Consider the following 26,549-nt stretch of genomic DNA (forward strand, 5'->3'; position numbering starts at 1 on the left):
TCTTTCTCTCCTCTGACAACTAAAACACATCATCATATACTCAAAATTGGTAGACTGTTAGACAGGCTGCTGCATCTGATCAGTAAGATAGAACTCCTATAGACCAAAGCCACTCTACTTCTCTGTCCTCCAATCCTAACCTGCTGTACCATGGAGCAGCCTGGCTGACAGAAATGGGAGATATGACTCTTCATCTTCTCTCAGTCAGATCTCTATGATACATGTTAAGTCAAGGCTTTCATCCAGGAGTAAATTCCAGATAACAGATGCCTTACTAGTAACTGATCTGGCACTGAAAAAGTGGTCTTCTAGAATGGAAGAACCACTACCATTGTAACCTTGATTATTTTTGTAGGCTATACCCAGAAAGGAAGAGATACCCACTATCAGCCTGTCTTCTTTTCTTTGCAACACCGCCATTATCTCCCTGCCAATGTTTACTTTCAGGTTGCCTCCCACTCTTCACTGCCCTAACAGATCTTTTTGTATCAGACCGATATAAAATTAATAGTACGGATTCTACTTTTATCAAAAATAATGTCCGTCCCGATATTCACATGTGCCTGAAATAAATCATAGTGGAGTGTCCTCACTCCCCAAGGCCTCTGAAAGAGACAATCTTTTTGGAGTCATTCCTTTGGTGGTAAGTCCATCAGTGGTAACTTGGCTGCCTCAGGACAGCTGTCTTTTAAATCAACAGTTCCAGGCACAGTAGTGTGCATCATCTAACCCAGTTGACTTTTATCTTAAAATTAATGAAATTACATCATCTGATAAATCAAATATATATCACCTGATATACAGTGGGGCAAAAAGGTATTTAGTCAGCCACCAATTGTGCAAGTTCTCCCACTTAAAAAGATGAGAGAGGCCTGTAATTTTCATCATAGGTATATCTCAACTATGAGAGACAAAATGGGAAGAAAAATCCAGAAAATCACATTGTCTGATTTTTAAAGAATTTATTTGCAAATCATGGTGGAAAATAAGTATTTGGTCACCTACAAACAAGCAAGATGTCTGGCTCTCACAGAACTGTAACTACTTCTTTAAGAGGCTCCTCTGTCCTCCACTCGTTACCTGTAGTAATGGCACCTGTTTGACCTTGTTATCAGTATAAAAGACACCTGTCCACAACCTCAAATAGTCACACTCCAAACTCCACTATGGCCAAGACCAAAGAGCTGTTGAAGGACACCAGAAACAAAATTGTAGACCTGCACCAGGCTGGGAAGGCTGAATCTGCAATAGGCAAGCAGCTTGGTGTGAAGAAATCAACTGTGGGAGCAATAATTAGAAAATGGAAGACATACAAGACCACTGATAATCTCCCTCGATCTGGGGCTCCATGCAAGATCTCACCCAGTGGGGTCAAAATGATCACAAGAATGGTGAGCAAAAATCCCAGAACTACATGGGGGGACCTTGTGAATGACCTGCAGAGAGCTGGGACCAAAGTAACAAAGGCTACCATCAGTAACACACTATGCTGCCAGGGACTCAAATCCTGCAGTGCCAGACGTGTCCCCCTGCTTAAGCCAGTACATGTCTGGGCCCGTCTGAAGTTTGCTAGAGAGCATTTGGATGATCCAGAAGAGGATTGGGAGAATGTCATATGGTCAGATGAAACCAAAGTAGAACGTTTTGGTCTAAACTCAACTCGTCGTGTTTGGAGGAGAGAGAATGCTGAGTTGCATCCAAAGAACACCATACCTACTGTGAAGCATGGGGGTGGAAACATCATGCTTTGGGGCTGTTTTTCTGCAAAGGGACCAGGACGACTGATCCGTGTAAAGGAAAGAATGAATGGGGCCATGTATCATGAGATTTTGAGTGAACACCTCCTTCCATCAGCAACGGCACTGAAGATGAAACGTGGCTGGGTCTTTCAGCATGACAATGATCCCAAACACACTGCCTGGGCAACGAAGGAGTAGCTTCGTAAGAAGCATTTCAAGGTCCTGGAGTGGCCTAGCCAGTCTCCAGATCTCAACCCCATGGAAAACCTTTGGAGGGAGTTGAAAGTCCGTGTTGCCCAGCGACAGCCCCAAAACATCACTGCTCTAGAGGAGATCTGCATGGAGGAATGGGCCAAAACACCAGCAACAGTGTGTGAAAACCTTGTGAAGACTTACAGAAAACGTTTGACCTCTGTCATTGCCAACAAACGATATATAACAAAGTATTGAGATGAACTTTTGATATTGACCAAATACTTATTTTCCAACATGATTTGCAAATAAATTCTTTAAAAATCAGACAATGTGATTTTCTGAATTTTTTTCCCCATTTTGTCTCTCATAGTTGGGTATACCTATGATGAAAATTACAGGCCTCTCTCATCTTTTTAAGTGGGAGAACTTGCACAATTGGTGGCTGACTAAATACTTTTTTGCCCCACTGTACACATACTTCCAAATCATGAATCAAAGTCTTACATCTCAATCCTATACAGCCCCAGAAATTTCAATGAATGTTATTCTCATTTAAGTACTGAAATCTTAAAACAAATGGACTCACCTGAATCCAGTGGCGAACAGGGTCGAGGTTATCCAAATTTGTAAAAACATATATTAAATATGTGTCTGTATTTGGCTTCACCTCCAATTCATCCATTGCTTTGAGGACATCAACTACACCTAAAGAAAAAGAACTCAGGTGTTAAACAACCTGTTCAGCTAGCTAATGGCTCAGTTCAGTCTATGAAATAAAGATAATATAGTGCATTATAATTTTAATTTATTTCAGGTAAAATGTTTTTGTTTATGTTGGCAACGTTATGTAGAAACCAGATATTGTACTGGTTTTTTGTTTTATTCTGCTTGCTTCTCTTCTAACTCTGGTTATCAGATCCTAAGATGTGAATTTTTCTATATGCAGATCATTTCACTTCAGAGATAGAAAGTAGAAGGCAAATAAAAGTTTAAATTGCTTAGAAATTACTAGTTAGAAAAGTTTTTTTTTCCTTATAGCATGCTAAAGATGGCAGCCTCTAGCCAACCTTGGCTGATCTCGGAAGCTCAACAGGGTCAGCCTAGATAGTGAAGGTTTTAAAAAATCCTGGAAGACAACGATAAACCATTTCTATAACACTGCCAAGAAAACTGCATGGAACCAATCACTAAGAATCAGGAATTTCCTGGAAGAACCATGACTGGCGAACTCTATGTCCCTAAAGATGCTGAGGTAATTAATTCTCCCATCACTATGAATTTATATCTTTTTGAAAGATCTACAATTTTCTTTTGGAAGACTCTTCCACAGCTTCTCCATGGTAAGTAACAGCACTGCTTTGTTCTGTCACTAACTTTTACCAAGATTTTCACTAAGTACTGCCAAATTCATTAATTTCAATTTATGAGCAGGAATAGATATTTTTAACATACAGTGATAATCCTCCTTCCTTTCTACTGCTTCTTTTATTCCTTTAAATGTTATAATTAATATATCAAGTACATTTTAAAGTGAGAGCCAGTTTGGTGTACAGTAGTGATTAAGACACCAGATTAGAAACTGGGAGACCATGAGTTCTAGTCCTGCCTTAGGCACAAAGTCAGCTGGGTGATCTCGGGCCAGTCACTCTCTCTCAGCCCTAGGAAGGAGGCAATGGCAACCCACTTCCAAAAAAGCCTTACCAAGAAAACTGCAAGGACTAGCCCAGGCAGTCACCAGGAGTCAACACTGACTCAAAGGCAACAAAAAAATAAATGAGAAACTAACATTCTCCATATAAAAGGTCACCACAAAGTCTTTAGGAATTAGGCCTTCTTGAAATACACATACCCAGAATTTTATTACATCACATTCAGTTAATTCAAGATTCATGTCAAAATCTGTACTGGAACTAGCATATTTGTTAGCATAAAAATTATTAGTCTAGGTTTCTTCATTTGCTGTTATTAAAAAAAATTCTAGTTTCCTGAAGTCCTTGTCTGAAACCTGTAGTGCCACCTGTGGAAAAGTTATTTCTTTTGCAAGACTCTTCCACAGCTTCTCCATGGTAGGTAACAGCACTGCTTTGTTCTGTCACTAATTTTTACCAAGATTTTCACTAAGTACTGCCAAATTCATTAATTTCAATTTATGAGGAGGAATGGATATTTTTAACATACAGTGATATTCCTCCTTCCTTTCTATTGCTTCTTTTATTCCTTTAAATGTTGATAATTAATATATCAAGTACATTTTAAAGATTCCACAAATATTTTATGCAATATACCATGGTGCAAATAAATAAATGTGAATTCCCTCTGAGCACTTAAAAGTACATGTAAACAAGTCACAGTAATTTAAAGCCACACCATTCACTCAAGTTTGCCTTAGAACAGAAAAATGATTGATTTCAGCATAACTGGAAATGCTGTTTAGAAATAATTAATTACAATGTAATTCTCAGTATCTTTCAAATTCTGACAGCACTTGAACCTTAAGTTTATAAGATATGAAATTAGCTGAATTTTCATTAATTATTAGTCGTTCCACAATTTAAAACATTAAACTCATATTATGACAAACAGTGCATTTACTTTTAAGCAATTGCTACAATCAATTAGGCTCAGTGTATCATTAAGACAAGGGTTCAAGTGAGCTAAAATTTTCACTAGCCTATTTAAGCAATACCATTTTTAGGTGAATATTACTGATACGATTCTATACAAAATGTAGGATATTCAGTGACCATGCAAGAAGCTCATAGATGTTCTGTCACATCTGAACCCAGAATCTAATTACTGTAAGTTGTCTGGATATGAAGCCACATAATGGATGCTTTTAAGTCACTAATCACTGCGTTGTGGTTTGGGTGCTACAGAATACAAGTTTTATTTATTTTTAATATTTTAATCAATATTTTAATTGCTTTTAAAATAATACAAAAAAAAAGAAAAAAACGCAAAGTTAATTGTAATGCAGATACATACATTCTAAAAAAAAACAATATTTTAATCAACAACAACAACAATACTCCTTTCTTTTGTTAATGCCATCCAATCAGTGTTGACTCCTGGCAACTGCCTGGACTAGTTCCTGAAGTTTTCTTGGCAAGATTTTCAGAAGTGGCTTGCCAGTCCCTTCTTCCTAGGACAGAGAGAGAATGACTGGTCCAAGGTCACCAAGCTTGCTTTGTGCCTAAGGCAGGACTTGAATTCATAGTCTCCCAATTTCTAGCCTGGTGTCTTACTCATTACACAAAACTGTCTATGTTCCTGTTATAATCCACTTTTCCAATTACTGCATAACTCATTCCCAATTTATAAAAAAAAAAATAAATGAAAGAGTTCCTAATTTGTTTCACAAGTAATGCAAAAAAGGAACTGAAACAGCTTAATGTGGGACACTGATTCTTAAACACATGATTTGTTCATCTAGTTGTAGTCACATAGTCACTGAAAATATATTGAATAAAGTGTATAGTCAAATACAAGTTCTCTCTCCCAACTCTTTATTTACATGCATTTACACCTTTTAAAGGCTTGACACTTTAAATTAATGGATTAGTCCATTAATTGATTAACTGACAGAAGCCAAATTTTACTCAACTCAAACTAAACCCAGATACACTTTTTGAAGGTTTTGCATTCCATAAAGGATGAAAACAGAATAAACCTTTCTTTTTAGTTTATTGTATTATATACTGCCTTATCCCTCAGTGTCTCAGAAAGACACCTACATGCAGATGTTTCCAAGTCTGATAACTGTTCATTTTTCAATCAAAAGCAAGATAACCAAGTACCAAATTAAACTGACAAACATATTTGGAATCTTTTAATCATATTTCAGTTACCTAATCCACTAAAGGCTGCGCTTTCTCTCCAGCATATTACTGTATCTGGAGGAATCAAATTTTTAATTCCCATTTCATAAAAGATCTCTACATATAACACTAGCACTATCCATAATAGACTGTATCATACTTCTTTACCTGATGTGTTATTTTTCTACGTATAGAGAGAATTTAAGGCAGGGTTTATATATATCATCTTTTAAATTTACATTCAAATGGTACAATCCAAAAGTATGCCACTTCATATAATTTAGTCCTAGTTTCAGCACAAAGGTTTCTGTTTTTATTGCTTCCTCTTACACAAACTTTCTCCAAATAACAAAGTGGACTGCAGAGAGAGAGATTTCATTCCAGCCTGCTCCTGCAGTGCTACATCTCTCATTAGAGAACTTTTTTCATAATTTGTATGAGTGAGTTCACATGCAGCATTGGAACGAAGATAATTTTGGTTGGTTGGTTTTGGCTTTGCATGTTTGATCAGCTCTGGTAGTATAGTTTGCAAATACAGTTAAGCTCAATGCACGATCCCAGACTTGAACAGGTACAAGAAATCTAATTCAATGCAACACTATTTACAATGAATCAAAAACATTTCTGTTTAATAAAATAAGATATTCCCACCTTCCTACTTAAACTAGATTTCAGGATGGATTTGTAATGGTCTCTTTCATTTATGTACCAACAACATGGCATGATGGAGAGCTTAAGACTGCAGATCAGCCAAAATTTTCAAGGAGACGTGATACAATTTGTTTCTGAGATTTGAAGCCAACAACCAATTCAAGATCTGATTTGATTAAAAAAAAGTTGATTGTAAGTTATAATGGGAAAGCATCAGAATGCCTGCAGTCGGTCCATCTTAGGATGGCAAAAAGAGGGATGAATATTCTCTAGGGATCCTTATCTTGCAAAGTTTCAGACAGATGGCTTTAAGGACTGAACATATTACTCTAATAACTCTTTTAAGGCAGAGATAAGGAAACATCAGTACAACATAGTTTAAATTATCCAACAAACAGCCTTAAAAGAAGATCACTAAAGAGTGTCTTACTCCAATTAAAAAATAACATTTTTCAAAAGCTTTTTTAAAAATTAAGTTTTTAAATTGAAAATCAGACACTTTACCACCTGTTGGCAGAAAGTTAGGCTCTTCTGGGAATGACAAATTATTTCTGAAAATGTGTGCATCTTAATACTACACATCCAGGAAGGGAACTCAACAGTTCAACTCCAAGCTATGCACGTATACACTCACACATATTCTACTATTGGAACTATAGGATCTAGCATGTTGTCAACATGGGATAATTCTTGTTTTGTGTGCAACAGTTCACATAATTCCTCAATTCAAGCTTATGCAACTAAAGAAAGAGGCAGCACACCTTTAAATTATTTTGGTTCCATGTCATAGTATAATCTAGTTCCTAAAGATAGACAGAATGCCATGGTTACAAAACAGTGGCCCAATTCACACATAACTTTAAGCCAAGCCCAAAGATTTTTTTGTTAATGTGATGTGCCTTGCCTTGTAGGAAGCAGGCATCAGCTGTAAAAACCATGTCCATATGAAAACCCAGAACACATTTTTCATAACCAGCATACATACAAATGAGCAGACATTTCAAAATTTCCATCTAAGAAATGTAATGACCCTTCAGAAACCATTATGTGCAAGCCTCACTGAAACAAACAAACAAACAAACAAAACCGCAATAAATTTAATCACATCTGGTACATTGTTTAATTTCTATTTGCTTGATCATAATGTGAAGAAGAACTGAGAGTGCCCTTTAGTGACAGAACCAAGTGAGCATATGTCACTAGGTACTGTGTTTCTGTCTTCCATACGGGTTAAATCTCAGAATTCATTAGAAAATATTGCATACAAGGCAGCTGCATGAAGAAAGAGAAACATAAGACAATTTTGTTATTAACCAATGTTTCCAATCTACAGGATCTTCCTGAAAACAGTGAAATCCTGTAAGCTGGAAACAAATAAAAAGACAGGAACGTTTTCAAAAACACAAAGAGCTGGCTTCAATCTGATGGAATACAGAGCTCTATGACCTTTGGGTCTAACAGTGGTGACACCACAGTAAATTGCATATTTGAAACCCAAAATGTTGCTAACTCAGCTAACAAAAAATATCAGAAATCGCCTAGCAATTATTAGTTAATATGATACATGTCTCCTCATTGGCTGAATAAATTTAATCATACTTTTTCAACTTCTTGATGAGAGGTAAGTTTTTTTCATATTTAATTTGCCTTCCTCCAGAGCATCAACTTGATTTTTTACAAGATGAACTTTATTTTTCCCATGTCTTGAAATCTTATGTATGCGAAGTATTAACAGAAAAACTGCATCAGACTTGTCTCAAGAAAGAATATTTAACCAACAGTTAATTAAATCCTAAATGCAACATTGAGAATTACACTGTTAAAAGAGCCAAGGAGTCGCTACCTGAAAAAGCACCTGAAGTTTTTAAACTACAAAATACACAACGTTTTTCTACATTTTTAATCTATACAACATTTATGAAGAAGAAAAATATTTTATCTTTCTGTAAGTAAAAGTGATACCATGTTTATCCACAATACTAAGTGGCTGCCTCTTGGGCCGGAGGATTTCTACAGTGAAGATTCCACAACCTTCACAACTGCTTGCCCATTCAACTTCCCATTTCTCTTTTGCAGGTATTATGAAATCAACACTTACTGCTTCATTCAGATCAGCAATAAGCTATTTTACTGGAGGAATATAACTACTTACAGCTTGTCATCCATTAGTTTTGGGATAAACAAAGTTAAGTCAAATTGGAAAAAAACAGGATTAAATGAAACACAGTTAAATTAGAGCTTCTTGCAGTATGTATAGTTTGGGGATAGCTGGAGGGGATACAATACATTGCCAACAATTTTGGATTCAAATGTTGTGTTAGGATATTCTCCGCAGTACTCTTAAGCACTTTCAGGAATATAAAGAGTTAACAAGAGACTCTTGTTTTATAAAGACTTTTCTAAAAAAGACTGGCACACTTTTATTGCCAGAAACAATTAGGGAATACTTGTTTTAGCATTTATCCTAAGCTGGAATACGACTGTATATTTTAAAATAAAATTGCAATATGAACTGCCTGCTAAAAGCTCTTTTTTTTGGTTGTTTGTGCATTTTGTTTGTCATCCATGTCACACTAACAACTCTGCATCTCATTCTAAAGCACATTATACTGTGAGATAAGATGAAAAAGACAGTTTTTAATTTCCCCAAGGGGAAAGTACTTCTGTTAAAAGCATCTTTTTATCAGACCATTCTTTCTGAATTACCAATAATGCAAACCAAAGAATTAGATATTGTCCTTTAAAATTTAATATTTGTTCAATTCTTATTCATATCTTATAGACACCCCCATGTGTAACAGGGGAAAGTGCGCGCTAAATGCTTAAACCTACTTAAGAATCCAAAAAACTGAACATTTTAGTCCTTCAATCAGTATGCTGTCAGGTCATGAGAGTTCATTCAACAATGGAGGTTTTTATGCTTTTATTATTGTAACTAAGTTCACATTTAACTTATTGCTGCAAAGAAATATGAAAACCTCATCTAAAAGATTTGTTTCTTTTATATTTAGAGGAAGAATTTCCACAATGCAACCTGATTTTTAAAAGCTTCCTTAGATTTCAGTATTGTGTCTTTCAAGTTCAGAAGATTAAAAGACAGCTGAGGATATTGTGACAAATTGAACCTTGACTACAGCCAGCTAAAACAATGATTGCTCTTTGTAAAGTTCTAAATTTGCCATTATTATCAGCGACAAAATAAAGTAAGAATGCAATAACACCCTTCCTAGGCAGTTGTTGTGATATACATGACTACACAAAAAACACAATAATGTTTTGACAGAGTTGCCTATGTTGCTAAGTTGTTTTCGTGTGCAAACATGTTTCTTGCTACAGGATTATGTGTTAAAATTAATGTTCACAGTAACCAAAATTTGAGTAGAAGTGCTAACCTTCAGTGTTTTTCTTTTCCTGGTGCTGAGCCAGTAATGGCCAGAAATAGTGAGGTTTAAGACATAAGCCTTCTTCTTTTATTATCTTCATTATACCAACAGACAAATCTGAAAAGATCCAGAAAGAGAAAAGTCAATGAGCATGATAATAACAGATATACTACAATGTTCAGCAATGCTAAATGGAAAGAAGAAGTACCAGTTTTCTTTGCTTCCAGTGCAAAGGATAAACTCGACAATAGAGGTGTAAGATGTAAGTTGCTTGCTTTTAGCTCATTGCAGAAATATTTCAACTTAGCCAAGGGCTGCAAGAAATAAAAGATTTAAGAATTTTAAGTTCACCACTATTCAACTGAAACATTCAAAATCACAATGACAACCAAGTACTTCACAGAATCTTGAAAAACAGATTTTAGCTTTGATTGGGAAACCCATCCTACACTTAACAAATATCAGCTGAGCAGTGAAAAAGCAGAAAAGAATCCCTTGGGTTTCAGTCCAGAATACAGAAGAAAACAAAGACTGAGACAAGTGAATTTGATCCTCTTTCTAAACAGGAATGTGGAAAGAACATATTTTATTGGCAGTCTATGGAATCAAAGGATGAATTGGGAAGAGAAAGATAAGAAATGCACAATCAAAATGGACAACAGATCAGAGTATAATGGTTGCTTAAGAAAATTAAATAAGCTGGATCTAAAAATCTGCCACCAAAAAAGGCTAGACAGAAGCAAAGTTTTCTGCCAGTTCCACACTACATAAATCCCTGCAGACCTGCTCATAAATATGAATTTATGGAAGAGGATTGACAAAAATTATAGCTTACGCTTGACTCCCTCAAAATGGTTGCTTGCTTAAAACACTTCCAGCTGCCATTTTGTGGTATCTATCAGCTTTTCTTAGCACAACCCACTCCACTTAGAAGGGCCCCCAAGGTTTATTTAGAATTCGAGTGGCTGGCAGGGGAAGGTGGGGTTGGGAAAGTTAGCTCCTTTCTGTTCCTGACCCTAAAGAAGATTGGATCCAACCTATTAATTTGAAGACATTTTTTTAAAACCAACCCAAAATGGACAGACACAATCAGTTTGAGAAACTCTGCAAGAATGTAAGTAGGCATGCACTTTTAAGTCTGTTTTGTCCACTTCACATACCATTTCCATGTTTATACAGTGCTGTAAAAAAAAGTTGCAATGGCCACTGTGTTTTTCACAGGTGAGTCCTAATGCCACAAAAAATGATTTCAGTACTTCAAAAGCTGTATCTTCTAAGTTAGATGTTATTAATCTCAGGCAAAGATTCTTTACATCTAAATGTTGGAATAAAAACAAGGGGGAAAGATGTAAGCTGTAAGATTTTGACAGAGTTTATAAACATACTATGCATTTCCTGATAATCTCAGTAAAAGGGTATTTAGATGTGTATTTAAGCATGTATTCAAGAAATATATTGTACCTACAACTCTGGTTCTATGGCTGCTGCATGAATAGGGCACATTAATAAATCTCATTTACCTTATATTCGCCATAATTTGTCATTAACAACAAAAAACTAACAAGCCACATCCCTGAATACTTTCCTGGAAGTATTACCTGGTATGCTTTCCTTATTATATTTTATCTTCTCCAGAATATTTTGTACATACTGAGGATATCCTGCCTTAGCAAGAGTAAAAATGATATCCATAAAATCTCTTTCAGAAAGATAAATTTCAGCCTTCTCAATGTTTCTCAGTTCCTATATCAGCAAAGAGAAAAATGTTGTCCGTTAGATAGTGTTCATTATAAGCATCACAGTTGCTTCTGTAAAGACTGCTCCTTTATTTCGTTTTGTGGGTAACATAAAAATGCATCTAGCTTGGACTGTAGACTTTTGAAAAATGTAGTCCTAATTAAAACCATGGAAGAAAACAGGTTTAATGTGAAGCAAAAGTCCAATTTACTGGCATGGTCTGGCTGTTAAATGATGCAATTTATTCATGAATATTTAACTCAATTCAGCCATCTTCAATAGTTATCTTCCCCAGTACTAGTCTCAACAATACAGGTATCTTCTGTTATTATGTGCCCATCAAAGATAAGAACACTGTTTTCCAAAGACAGTATCTATAGGAAATCTCTTAAGGTTTATAACCCTCACATTAAATATTGACTTAATGCTAGGATACTGCATTGGCTAGTTATGTAAGCAAGCCTTAGACAATACTTGAGAGCTTACCAAAAAATTGTCACTACAGAATTCAAACACATGCACAGCTTAACACAACTATTGTTTTGCTTACTAACAAAATTGTGGCTTAATTACAGCTAAAAGATTCATGAAGTGTTTTCCTAAGTTTGATGGTGGCTTCTGTCTCACTGTTGACACTTGCTAATACACATGGACTGGAAGACAATGTGACTTCAAAATAACTGCAAAGGACTAAAAATCCTATGCATACTTATCATGGTGTAAGAGGCACTAAATTCAACAGCACTTGAAGTAGAGTAAGTCTTCATACATTTATACTTGCTAAGCCAGCACAGCTCCTGTTGAGCTTTCCATAAATAGTCCTTCTTTATTTCTCTGTCCAGTTAACCATTCCTTTCTGTCACCCCCATGACTCCCTACTACTTCTCTTTTCTTCCTGTCCTCCCACTCAACTCCATTTTGTTTGCTTAGGTGCATGTACATACGAAAGGAAATAGTTTGGGTATGTATAATCAGTCAAGAGATTAATGAATCTTTTAAAAAGGGATACCTTATTTTATAGGCAATTAATTTTAATCAGGAACACTTGTTCTTAGACCTACCTCTATTTGCAGCATGGCCTTTGGTGAGTGCTTAGATATATTTACCGTATTTATCGGCATATAACACGCACTTTCCCCCCTAAAATTTGGGGCTGAAATCCTAGCTGTGTGTTATACACCGATATGCGTGTTATGCACTGATGCATAAGCCCGGCTTCTCACCACAAGCGGCAGAGCTGGGAGAGTGGAGCCTTCATTTGAGCCAGGGCTGTAACTGGGGCTGCAACCTCGCACTTCCCACCTCCTCCTCTGATTGATGGCACTTAAACCATGCCTCCTCTGATGTCACTAAAGCACCGCGAGCTTCCCTCCTCTCTTTGCAGCGTTCCGGCATGTAGTAAAAAGTCAGAGCAAAGTGCTGGTGCTTTGCTCTGACACACTGAGTGCCAGACCACGCAAGTAATGTGAAACACTACTTGTTTCAGTTTTTTAAAACTACCGGTACCCCTAATGGAATCAAGACAAAAGTGTTTAGCATATACAGCTGGTTTCAAGTTAAAGGTTGTGGAATATGCCAAGCAACATGGAAATAGGGCTGCAGCAAGGCATTTTGGAGAGCCACCAACAGAATGCACAATACGAGAGTGGCGAAAAAAATGAAGAAAAAATCAAGACATTATCAAAAACAAAATGTAATTTCCACAGCAGTATTGCTAAATGGCCAAAATTGGAAGAACAGATAAAAGAGTTTGTACTTAACCAAAGAAAAGATGGTATTGCTTTATCTACAAAACTGATAATTACCTGCAACTTTCATTGGTAGGAAGAATAGCCACAGTTAAGATGAATATACTGCCAAGGTTATTATTTTTATTTCAAACAACACCGATAAAATAGAGAAGAAATTCTTTGAGGATCTTCATAAAATTGTGTTGAAATTTGTTTGGCAGGGAAAAAATGCAAGAATAAATTTGAAAATGCTACAAGATGCACAAAGTAGGGGGGGGTTTGGCCTGCCAGACTGGGAATTATACTATCAAGCAGCAGGGCTAGTTTGGATAAAAGAATGGATAGAATTAAGGAACATAAGACTATTAACATTGGAAGGACACAATTTACAGACTGGCTGGCATAAGTTTTTGTGGTATGAAGGAGGTAAAACCCATAGTTATTTCAAGACACATTATATCAGGAATGCTTTACTAATAATTTGGGAGAAAATCAAAAAACAACAACTATGGGAAAATTCCGGTGTGGGTTTCAGCAATAGAAGCACTCACACATCCAAATCTTATAGAAACGGAGAATGTGATTAGATATAAAGACATATTAAATGATAAGGGGGAGCTAAAAAAAAAACATGAGTTGGTGGAGCAGGGAATTGATATGACTTGGTATGTACAATGGCAAATACAATCAAGATATGAGAAGGATGTTAAACAATATGGACTTTATGGGAAATTAACAGAATTGGATGAGATATTGATAGGGAAAGATGAGAAAATGATTAAAAAACTATATGACTATTTATTAACATTTAAGATGGCGGAAGAACAAGTTAAAGGAACTATGATTGCAAAGAATTTTGGACACTCGATAGATTTGGAAAAATGGGAGAATTTATGGGAGAAAAACTATACTTTGACAATGTCAACAGCATACAAAGAGAATCTTTATAAAATGTTTTATAGATGGCATTTTCCCCCTTCAAGATTAGCAAAGATGTTTAAGAATAAATCTACTAAATGTTGGAAGTGTCATCAAGAATTAGGATCCTATTACCATATGTGGTGGACCTGCTCAGAAGCTAAAAAATATTGGATGAAAATACGTGAATGGCTAGAAAGAATGACACTTCAATACATAGAAATGAAGCCAGAGATATTCCTATTAGGAATGATACCAGAAAATTATAGTAAAGAAGATATATATTTGATCATCCATGTTTTGACTGCAGCTAGAATTGCATTTGCTCAGAATTGGAAAGGGGAAAAAATACCAAATGATGAAAATATAATAAGGAAGATATTAGACTGTGCAGAAATGAATAGGTTGACACTGGAGATTAGAGATAAGGAAGATACTGAATACTATAAAATATGGCAGGTATTTTATGCCTGGCTAGAGAGTAAATATGAAAAAGAGTAATAGAAAAAGTTAAGGAGTTTAATTAGATAATATGTGATGTTTTACTTTTACTGATGATACATATGTATTTGGATATATTGGTAATATGATATGATTATGCACATTTGTATTTGTAACTCGTTTTGACTCACTGCTCGATGTTTGATAAGATTGTTTTTTAAGAATAAAAAATTTAATTAAAAAAAAACAAAACAAAAACAAAACTGATAATTATTGAAGCAGTGAAAATCACCAAAGAGTTACAAATACATGATTTCAAAGGGACAGCATCATCATCTTGGTGCCAAAGATTTATGAAGATGCATGAGTGCATCTTGTTCGGATGCGAACAAGAACCAGGATTGCCCAGCGTATGCCAGACGATTATGAAGAGACGCAGTTAAACAAGATATTGTTATCAAATTTTTTAAGAAATGTGGCATAAGCAATGCTTTGGATGGTAAAGAAGACGAACTGATTCATGAAGACAGTAGCAGTGAAAACTGCAGCATTCAGTTTGATTTTGAAGATAGCAGTGAAGACGAAGAGTTTCATGGTTTCCAAGATAGCAGTGATTCTGATTAAAATTTTTGTAAAAACTTATAATATCTAAGTTTTTTCATTCAAAGAGGTGCTTTTTCTTTCATATTACATATCTACCTTATAAGTGATATAAATATTAATAAACAAAAAGTTCAGAGCTTCCTTTATTTTGCTTCCAAGTCATTTACGTTTTTTTACTCAAAATTCCTTCTTAAAATTAAGGTGCGTGTTATACATCTGTGTGTGTTATACGCCAATAAATACGGTATATATGCAGACACTTATGCAAGTGTATCAAATGCATATATTTCTTGGATGAAAAAAAATATATACAGAATTAGTTTAAGGTGGCACTGATAATCCTAAGTTGACCTGATATGAAATCAGGCTTTGCATAGGATTGTTGTGTGCATTTTTATTTAAATGTGTATTCACATTCCCTGTGTAATCTTCATTTTTTTGGAAGACCATCTCAAATTCAGGATCATCTTCCTTTCTGGATTCATATGAAGCATGTATAGCGAGATATGGAAGAACTGTAGCTACAAAGGTCAGAAGCAAATTAAATTCAGAAAGTGCAGCAATCTGAAATAAAAGTTCTAGCTTCACAAACAAAAGTCATTACCTCTTCAATATTGTTTATGTCACCTTTCTCAGCATATGCATTCAATAGTGCCAAATAAGTCTCCGAACCAGGTTCAATTTTAGTGTCTCTCATGACAGAAAGGATGTTTGTTGCATTGTCCATATCTCTGAAATATTATGGAGAAAAATACCATATAAAAACTTATTTTAAAAATATGTAGTGTCAAAATTATTGTTATACATATGTCATGACTGGCATTAGTCCTCAGCCCATGAATGAAACCAGAAGTTTATTTACCTTTAATTAAATGGCTCTGTAAAAAGGGAATGGGTGCAAAACGAAAGGATAGCTATGGCATATATTGGAAGGAAAGCATCAAGTTTTAAAATTCTACTATGCTTTTGTATAAGGGACTCAGGGACTATGTTAAGATTCAAGGGCAAACTACAAAAGAAAATTGAGTGTCAGAGCAAAAAATATCAGAGCGTATGAGATGTGGATATTTTCATCAATTTGAGATTTGGACTGATCCGATAATAGATATTCAGGATCTCTTTGAAAAGCCACAATCATATCAGAAAAATCATTTCCAAAAGCCCACTCTATTGGTGGTATGAAAAGGCTCCTTAATATAGGCTGAATATCTCCTCATGCTGCTTTTCTTATCTGTGGTTTGGGTTGTCTTAATCTTATCTTAGCCATATTATTTATGTTTAATGACATGCATATGGTATTGAACTTTTTATGTATATTGAAGTAGTAGGCAGCTTGTTTCAAAAACAGCATTATGGCAGAAAAAGAAGGGATTAAAACTCCCCTTCTCAAATTTGCTAAGCCTGCAGCAACTATTTTCAATTCCAAATCAGTTAAAAGAGATGCAACTGTAACTTCACATGTTTGTAGGCCCGTAGGGTATGTCTTGGAACATTGATCAAGCAAGCTCACAAATCCTAGCAGACACACAAAAAGTTATTGCTTCAAATTAATGAGCAGAGATGCTTAAATTCAGGAGATCCTCATTCATATCAGAATGGGCAGAGATCTCTGAATCAGGTAGGAGAGTTCACTATGAAACATACTTCATTGTAACTATTCAAATTATTTAAAAATATAATTGCCTAATTAAGATTAATTAAGATTAGGCAATGGCTTAAGGAGAAGAAGAGTAAGAAGTATAAGTTACCCAGCTTTTGCATGGCCAGTCACAAGGGCGCTGAAAATCAACTCTGTGATTGGGAGATCTTTGCTTTTCATGATATTAAGAATTTTGCTGCAAGTGAAAACAAAATCAGATATATTTTCCCTTGAAAAACAGGAATAAATGTATATGTTTACTACCCGTACATATCTATCTATCTATCTATCTATCTATCTATCTATCTATCTATCTATCTATATCTAGAGAGAGAGAGAGAGAGAGAGAGAGATAAAAGAATGACATCTGCAATACTATATTAGTTTAAAAAGCTATGGAACAATATTCTAAAATTTGATTAGCAAAAAGGAATACATGCCCATCTACCATTGTGCCTGAGAATCACAATTTTAACCTCGGGGAGATATTTTAATTGAAACAGGTAAAATTAAGTATTCTTTGAGGGCCATTGGTGGACCACTGGCGTCCCACCCATATATTGGACCATGGCTTAGTCAGAAAAAGGCAAATCCAGAGTCCACTCAAAACTCTCAAGATTTGGAGTAAGTTACACTGAACTCAATGGGATATGCTTCAACATAGACATACATAAGATTGTTCCACAAGATTTATCTCAAGCTATTTGTTTATTGTGTTACCTGGAACCATCAATGTCTCCTTTGTTGCAATAGGCAGCAATCAGTCGCTGGTATGTGACCTGTAAAACAGAATTTAAATATGAGAATTGCTATTTATCAAATGGTAAAATAAGTGATGCCTTTATGAAATACCTACTCGATTAGGCTGAACATCTGCCTCTTCCATTTTTGTTAGGAATTCATCTGGAGAGAAAGCATGTTCATTCTGGAGATAAACTTTCAGCAAAGCGTTATAATGGCTTACGTCAAATACAACACCTAAGTAAGAAATTATAAAGAAAAATAAAATTTAGTACAATAAAAGATTCATATGACTGTTTAACACAACATCAACAATATATAAAAACATGCAAACTAAAATTCAAGACACATCAGATTTTGGCAGACCTTGTTGCTCACACAAGCCTCAGCTTAAATTGGGGACTTTTGGTACTCTTTTCCTATCCAATGCCAACCTATACAGCTGGAGTAAGACCAGTTCTGGAAGATGCCTTGCTAAAAAGCTGCCACCATTACACAAAAATATATCCAACTCCTAATACTTTACTGTTTATCATAAATGATGGGAACTAACTAAGGTTGGTGGCAGATATCATCTAAAACATCTACATAAGGTTGGGAAACAGTGAGTTATGCACTTCAGCATATGGAGTACTGTCCAGTAGTCCCTGACATTTGATTTCTTTCAATCTTCACTCTTTAAGTTTGGAGCAACAATGACTTGTGGTTAACACAGAAATAATATAGGGAATCTAAGCTATATGGGCAAGGGAGAAGGGAAAGAAAAGAAGTGAACAAGTACATATCTTCCTCCTGCAGCACCAAGTCAGGTTTGGAGCTAAGTCTCAAGCATCCAAACTGATGCTTAACACCCTAACTTGTTACCTAAAATCTTTAAGAACCACTACCAGCTAGTTCAGTTAAAAAACACAGTTGGAATATTGCATAGAATTTCATCTAATCATCTGACAAGAAAAGCACCAAATCAATAAACTTGGTTTCAAAAGCAGTAAATGTAAAACTTGATTCAAGATGAAAATAAAAATGGTTTGGTTTTACTATCAACTCCCCTAGATGTCAGCATAGTTCTCAAAATATGGAAACAGACCTGAAAAATGTCATAGCAACCAGTATTAAAGAATGCCCAATATATAGTAGAATGATACTAGAATATCATTTATTTTAAAATATAGATGCTAGTCTATATGGTTTATTTTACTTAAAGAACATACCTATATCTTTCAGCTTTGTCCACATGGTATGAACAAGTGCTGATCTTTCATGCGGAGGTAGCTCAGGCAACAATGAGCCACAACTTCTTAACAACAGCAAGGCCTGGTTACCATTTGGAAATCCTAAATTAGAACAAGGTAATTCAGAAATGCAACATCTTTAAACTTTCCATAAGTAAGAGGTTTTGAACATTTTAAACATTCTAGTCCTTCTTTGTATCAACTAATAATGAAAAACAAATCAAGCTTTACAGAATAGGAAAATATAAAAGTACAATCTTAAAGATAGGAAGCATTAGTACACTATTACATATATAACATATTTGGCTAGAGATACTTTGAACTAAAGATGTGCATGTATAATAGTTTTCTACACTTCATTATGCATACTTCATTAAGCATCTAGCTATTATTATAGACTTTCATTAGACTTCTCCAAATTTTCTGGAGTCCCGTTGGCTCATTTGGAATCATGAGCAGCTATCGCGGAGGCCATCACAAAGTGGAATGAACCAATTTATAAAATGGCCCCACAAAGGAAAAGAAAACACTGAACAGAGATTAGGAAAAGTGGGGAATAAACACCACAATGTTTGGAGAAAAAAGAAATCTAGCTGCAAAGTAAAAACATACAAGACCAAAAGAAAGCCCATTTTGCCAAATCTTGGGGGGAAATGACACCTGTAAAATATTGTCCCTTTTCAAACAAGAGAAAAGATTTTAAATAAGATTTTATATGCCTAAATGTATAGTATGGACCTGAAATTTAAAATAATCTACAGCTATACAGAACCTCTGTATGAATTTGCAGGTTGAAGGGGGGAATTGAACTTTCTGCTAGACATCTACATTACTAAAACAATAATGGTTTTTCTCTGGTTTGATATTCTAGCCTCCTGGGCAGAGGAGATGTGCAAAGGGGCTTTCTATTGAATCTCTCTGTTGTTATGCCAGCAACAAGATACTTTCCTGAACTATTAAGTGTTCTTTAAGCAGCCAAATACATATTGGCCAGAGTAAAGTATGCAGTCAGTAAAGCAAACATAGCCATAACTACATATAGAGTACCATGAGATGCATGCACACAAATGTGTATAAAACTCCTAGTTGTATACAGCTGATATACTGGGGTTCCGCTAACTACTAGAGCACACCAGAGCACAAATACACTGTAATGTCAACCCCAGCATAAGCTAGAGGAGCTTTAATGTTTCACTCCACTGAGGTTCAGATTAGGGGCCATCACCCACAATTTATATTATAAAGCACACAGCAGTGAATGTAGGTTTTTCCCATACAAACTAATTGAATGGAGGCCTTCATCTAGATTGCAATCCTTTCCTCTCTTAAGGTGTGATTTTCCTTAACATCTAATGTTACACTTCTAACGTTACACATTGTTGAGTACATGTTTATCTTCTATAACATCACACTTTTTACAAGTCACATCTGCAGCTCAAATAAACAGAATAAAAATGCTTATTGTAGGCCCTCTAAAACAAGACACCAAAGAAATGAAAATGTTGCATTTTTTAAAAAACTCAGTATTAATAACTCTAAGAAATTAACAAAACATTTGCATTGATGATGTTTAATAAAAACTAAATGTAACATTAAGTGAGCAGACAACCCTTTACCTGTTCTGCAGGCATCATGAAATATGTTCATTAAAAGGGATTTAGTAATGCACCCATTTTTTCTGATAGAAGTGTCCATTTTGTTAAAGGCCCACTCAAAAAATTGTATCTGCTTTTGTTGAATAGGGAACTGCTCTTGAACATCTCTCTTTTCTTGGACTGCAACTGTAAAGAGCCTTGTTGGGTAGATCAGGAATCTGCAAATCAAAACAAAGCCTAAGATGTATCACAGTATTTTCCTGCTAAATAAAAACTAGTACAAGCTACTTAATTTTGTATCTAAAATGTTAACAAAACAAAAGAACCCAAAGTTAACACTGGCACTAGATCCCAAATCAATAGCCATTATCAGTATAGCAGTATTTCCAGGTTACGCACAGATTAAGGAAGTAAATTTCACATATTGATGTAATTTGGGGAGACAGTGCTAGTGTATGGTACCACATCCTTCTACCCTTTACCACAAACAAGAATTTAAAGCCAACAAATCATATTTGTTACAAATTCAAATTCCTCTTAACCAGAAATGGTAGTTACTCCAGATTCACACAACATCGTTTGCTTGGATTTAGGAAGGCTTAGGCTGGTAGAGAATCGGGTTTTGTATGTGTCTCAATTCACCCTCCTTGCCCCAGTGATGGGAAGCAACCACTCAGGATGGAGGAGAACCACTACCATACAGTACCCCCCCCCCCTTCCTAACCTACACAACTACTGCAGAAGGATATCACGGTCAAGATGGTATCAAAGGTAGCTAAGAGATTCAACAAGACTAAGAGAGTCAACCTCCCACCATCCCAAACCTACCACAGATCATCAAAAAAAGTGACCACTGCAGTTTATGTTCTATATCCATGAGTGAACCTGAACTAAAAGATAAGCTCTCTGTAGCTGCAACCCCACCACTTTCTCAACAACCTTCCTTAAAAAGGAAAGTAGGGGACAGTCCAACAGTTATCCAAAACAGCTTGATTGGGGATGACTTCTTGAGGAGGGGATATACCGTGCCACTGCCTCTTTCAAGTTAAGTGACATCATGCCCTCTCCCAAGGATGCGTTTACTACCCCTTGAACCCAACCTGTCACCTCCTAGCAGCTTTCACTACCATGATGCAGCAAGGATCCAATCCTTAGGTGGTGGAGCTAATATTAAAACTTTGTCCACTTCCCTGGGACCCAGCTCCCTAGGTCCCAAAACGAGACTATGGGACCAGATGTGGAAAATTAAACACTGGTAGCTCAGTGAACAACATGGAAAACAAATATTTAGGTCAAAGTAAATATTCAAAACTGAGGAGAATCAGTAAAAACTGTAATGGGGGGGGGTGTGACTTCAAATCAGTGCTGACTCCTGGCAATTGCCTGAACTAGTCCCTGCAGTTTTCTTGGCAAGATTTCGGAGTGGTTTGCCACTGCCTCCTTCCTAGGGCTGAGAGTGGGTGACTGGCCCAAGGTCATCCAGCGCTTTATACCTAAGGTGGGACTAGAACTCATGGTCTACTGGGTTCCAGCCTAATGCCTTAACCACTAGACCAAATGGACTCTAAAACTGTAACAAATTTCTTAAACCACCTACATGAAAATAAATCAATGGTTTACCCTTTTTAAAAAACAATCGCTTAAGATCATAAGAACATATTAGATTACAGAATGTGTGTGAAAGAGTAGTTCTAAAGAAGTATATACCTTTAAGCCTTAGTACAGAAGTTTAATTTAGGATTGTTAAGTATCATAAATTAGAAGATCTCTTCTCAATTCAAGGATACTAAGGCTGGGTTCACATGATTGGCTTACTTTGGCTTAGTGCATTGTGTGAGGACCCCAGCCTGTTTTATGGCTTAGTGTGTTGTACAAATCCAGCCAATTACAATTTATTAAAAACTATGCAAAAATATAATATGGCTTGTTATGTGAGCGAGACCTATGTTTATACAGTGATAAATCAAATTAGTGGGATACTGGATGGGAGGCAGAAATTAGAAATTATTCAAAATGTCAATAATAAATTGTTTATATCAAACATTGGCAACACTTGGGCAAAACAAAAAATGTATCTGTATAGCAATAACCTAGAAGCTCTCTTTAAATTCGCAGAAATTTTGTCTACAATTCTATTAAAAATGCCTGTACTTTATGTTAAGCTTTTAAGACATGAATTCAACATTCATGTGGTCCTAGTTTTGTAGTTATGGAAATGACATCTAAAGTGATTGAATTGAATCTCCTCTGCAACACTATAGCTTTGTAATCATGCTTTGGGAAAAAGGAAAGTCCTATAACTGAAAAATACTGGAAAGATCATAAAAATACATATCCAGTGCCTCAACCCTATAATCATGTGAAAAAGAAAGTACACCCTCTTTGAGTTTTATGGTTTTACGTATCAGGACATAATAAAAATCATCTGGTCCTTAGCAGTTCCCAAAAGTAGGTACTGTAACTACAACCTCAGATGAACAACAACACATGACATATTACACCATGTCATCATTTGTTTTACAAAAAGAAAGCCAAAATGGAGATGCCATGGGTGAAAAACTAAGTACACCCTTACTGCTTCCATAGGTAAGAAGAGGCTAAATAGCAGCTAGGTGCTGCTAATCAAATGCTCTTGATCAATTGATCATCAGCAAGTGTGACTACCTCTATAAAAGCCACAGTTTTAGGGTTTTGCTGGTCTCCAGCATTGAGGTGTGTGTTAACACAATGTCAAAGAGTAAAGACATCAGCAATGATCTTAGAGAAGCAATTGTTGCTGCCCATCAATCTGGGAAGGGTTATAAGGCCATTTCCAAACAATTTAAAGTCCATCATTCTACAGTGAGGAAGATTATTCACAAGTGGAAAACATTCAAGACAATTGCCAATCTTCCCAGGAGTGGACATCCCAGCAAATTCACCCCAAGGTCAGACCATGCAATGCTCAGAGAAATTGCAAAAAATCCAAGAGTTACATGTCAGACTCTACAGGCCTCAGTTAGCATGTTAAATGTTACAGTTCATGACACTACAATTAGAAAAAGACTGAACAAGTATGGTTTGTTTGGAAGGGTTGTCAGGAGAAAGCCCCTTCTCTCTAGAAAGAACATGGCAGCACGGCTTAGGTTTGCAAAGTTGCATCTGAACAAATCACGAGACTTCTGGAACACTGTCCTTTGGACAGACGAGACCAAAGTGGAGATGTTTGGCCATAATGCACAGCGCCACATTTGGTGAAAACCAAACAAAGCATATCAGCGCAAACATCTCATACCAACCGTCAAGCACGGTGGTGGAGGGGTGACGATTTGGGCTTGTTTTGCAGTCACAGGACCTGGGCACTTTGCAGTCATTGAGTCGACCATGAACTCCTCTGTATACCAAAGTATTCTAGAGTCAAATGTGAGGCCATCTGTCCGACAGCTAAAGCTTGGCTGACATTGGGTCATGCAACAGGACAATGATCCCAACCACACCAGCAAATCTACAACAGAATGGTTGAAAAAGAAAAGAATCAAGGTGCTGCAATGGCCCAGTCAAAGTCCAGACCTCAACCCGATTGAAATGCTGTGGTGGGACCTCAAAAGAGCTGTGCATAAACAAATGCCCACAAACCTCAATGAACGGAAGCAATGTTGTAAAGAAGAGTAGGCCAACATTCCTCCACAACAATGTGAGAGACAGATGAAGTCATACAGAAAATGTTTATTTCAAGTTATTGCTGCTAAAGGTGGTTCTACAAGCTATTCAATCATAAGGTATACTTAGTTTTTCACACATGGCTTCTCCATTTTGGCTTTCTTTTTGTAAAACAAATGATGACATGGTGTAATATGTCATGTGTTGTTGTTCATCTGAGGTTGTAGTTACCTACTTTTGAGAACTGCTAAGGACCAGATAATTGTTATTACGTCTTGATACATAAAACCATAGAACTCAAAGAGGGTGTACTTTCTTTTTCACATGACTACAGTGTTGAGGCACTGGATATGCATATGTATTATAGAATCATAAAATGTATGAGTTGGAAGAAACCTAATAATGATATAGCTTATGATCAGGAAACAGTCAGGATGGCTGAAGGAAGCACGATTTGCTTTCTGGAAGGAAGTTTGCAATTTTTCCTGCTGGAATGGAGAGAAGGCCAAGGAAAGGCTACATAAGATTCTGATCAAGCAGCTCAATCATGAAACAAGCACTGAACAGACCTCCAAGACTTGGAATCACCTTTTCATCCATTGTGATGCACATGAAATGCCCACCTCCTTCTCTGGCTCAACAGGAGCCATTTTTTCCTGTCCTACCTACTTCCCTGACAAACATATAGAGATAAATACATACATACAATTTAAAACACATAACCAAAAGTCAAGGAAGAACGCCAACAACCCAGGACACATTCACCCAATGACAAACACCAGATAAGCAGGAAACAGTACCAGAAAACCAATCAGGAAAGAAACAAGGAACCAAGGAACTATTGAGGAAGAAAACCACACCCCAACCAACAAGGCTAGCTACTAACAGAAACAACCAGCAAACTTCACTCTCCCATGAACTGATGATGTTACCTCACCCTAGCACTGAAACATCTGCAGGAAAACAATAAAGTTCAGAGAACACCAAGAACCCAACAATTCAACCCTGAGCTACATACTGTATATCTTCTACTGCTGAAGGCAGATTGACAACCCAGTCCCCACCAGATGTGTACTCCAGTAAGTCCCAATTAGAACATCTATGGTTAGGGATCAGAGAAGCTACAGTCCAAAGCTTTAGGAGGATGAAAGGTTTTAGATCAGCTCTGAAAAAATTAACAGATACCTCATTAGTAATTTATCCAGTATAATGCCTAAACTCAGACTTTTCCAAACATAAAGTACAGCATTCTAGTTCTTAGATACCTACTGAATGAATGTAAGAGATACCCTGTCACTGTCCAAAGAACTTGAGAGGCCAAATTACCTTGACCAACAAAGATAATTCTACTTCATCAAATTTAACATAAACATGTTGTGTAATAATGATAGAACTGGTTGATAAAGAACATGCAGAGCTCCTGTAGAAATTTTACTTCTTCAACAAAAACTTTGTACATATTTTTGTGGCATGGCAGGCCCCGAAGCCAAAACCAAATACTTTACCAGCACCAAGAGTAGCCCTAAACACCATACCATTGTAAACACCATAACATCAACTAAGAGGTGAATTATCTGCATTGTATGCTGTACAGAATTGTAATGCTGAAAGGGGCTATTTGTCCATGTCCTTGCGCAGTGTAAGAATTTAAATTAAATCTAATCCAAACCCTAATTGGAACACTATTCTCAAAAAGGTTTCACTTGGAACTTCTGTGGTCAGCTTTAATGCTTGCTTTAGGCTTTCTGTAGTCTTTCCATCTGGCAGTTAAATTTTTTGCCTGGGTTCACACAATGGGCTATTATTTACTTAATAAGGCATAACTATGGAGTCCTTAGTGCTCTCTGAGCTTGGCTGTTTGCTTGCAGATGGTTCATTACCCGACTAGGTAACATCATTGGTGCTACTGAGTGTGCGGTTTGCTTCCTGTTTATATATAGTCGCTTGCCCTACCAGTGTTGGTGGGAGTGTGGTTTTCTCCTTGGTAGTTCCTTCATTAGGGTATTGTTTTCTGCTTGTTTGTCTAGTGTTAATTTCTGCTTATCTGGGTGTTGGTTGCTGGGGAGGATGTGTTCTAGTCTTTTTGTTTCCTTCTTAGCTTTTTTGTCATCTCTTTTGAATGGTGTATAAATATGGTTTATCTCTATGTGTCTGTTGATGGCTGATTTGTCTGAATGCCAAGCTTCCAGGAATTCCGTAGCATTTTTGGATTATGCTTGGTCTAGGACGCTCATAGTTTCCCAGTTGAAATTATGGTTGAGTCTGTCCATGTGTAGTGAGATTAAGGAGTTTTCATCATGTCTTCTGACTGCTAGATGGTGTTCATGGATGCACTCTGCTAGTCTTCTGCCTGTCTGTCCTACATAGTGGCTGTTATAGTGCTTACACTGTATGTTGTAGATGACTCCTGTTTCTTCTTCTTGGGCTACTGGATCTTTTGGTTTACTTAAGATGTTTTGGAGGGCTTTAGTTAGTTTGTGTGCTACGG

At 36.3% G+C, this 26,549-nt stretch overlaps 1 protein-coding gene across 1 annotated transcript in view; it reads right to left on the reverse strand.

The window, feature by feature from the left end:
- Positions 1-26,549, reverse strand: part of LRPPRC (leucine rich pentatricopeptide repeat containing) — a 117,455-nt gene that overhangs the window by 85,044 nt on the left and 5,862 nt on the right. Inside the window, exons 2-12 of the mRNA XM_007424640.4 lie at positions 20,444-20,640; positions 18,807-18,929; positions 17,711-17,832; positions 17,575-17,633; positions 16,964-17,050; positions 15,820-15,946; positions 11,385-11,529; positions 10,947-11,101; positions 9,995-10,100; positions 9,796-9,903; positions 2,521-2,639 (exon numbers count right to left, since the gene is read on the reverse strand). Coding sequence (XP_007424702.2) covers positions 2,521-2,639; positions 9,796-9,903; positions 9,995-10,100; positions 10,947-11,101; positions 11,385-11,529; positions 15,820-15,946; positions 16,964-17,050; positions 17,575-17,633; positions 17,711-17,832; positions 18,807-18,929; positions 20,444-20,640 — 1,348 coding nt within the window. The remainder of the gene's footprint in view (positions 1-2,520; positions 2,640-9,795; positions 9,904-9,994; positions 10,101-10,946; positions 11,102-11,384; positions 11,530-15,819; positions 15,947-16,963; positions 17,051-17,574; positions 17,634-17,710; positions 17,833-18,806; positions 18,930-20,443; positions 20,641-26,549) is intronic.

This window comes from Python bivittatus, unplaced genomic scaffold, assembly GCF_059951505.1.
Source record: "Python bivittatus isolate LINGU-HERP-01145 unplaced genomic scaffold, Pbiv_v1 ctg000020_np1212, whole genome shotgun sequence".
Taxonomy (NCBI): Eukaryota; Metazoa; Chordata; class Lepidosauria; order Squamata; family Pythonidae; genus Python; species Python bivittatus.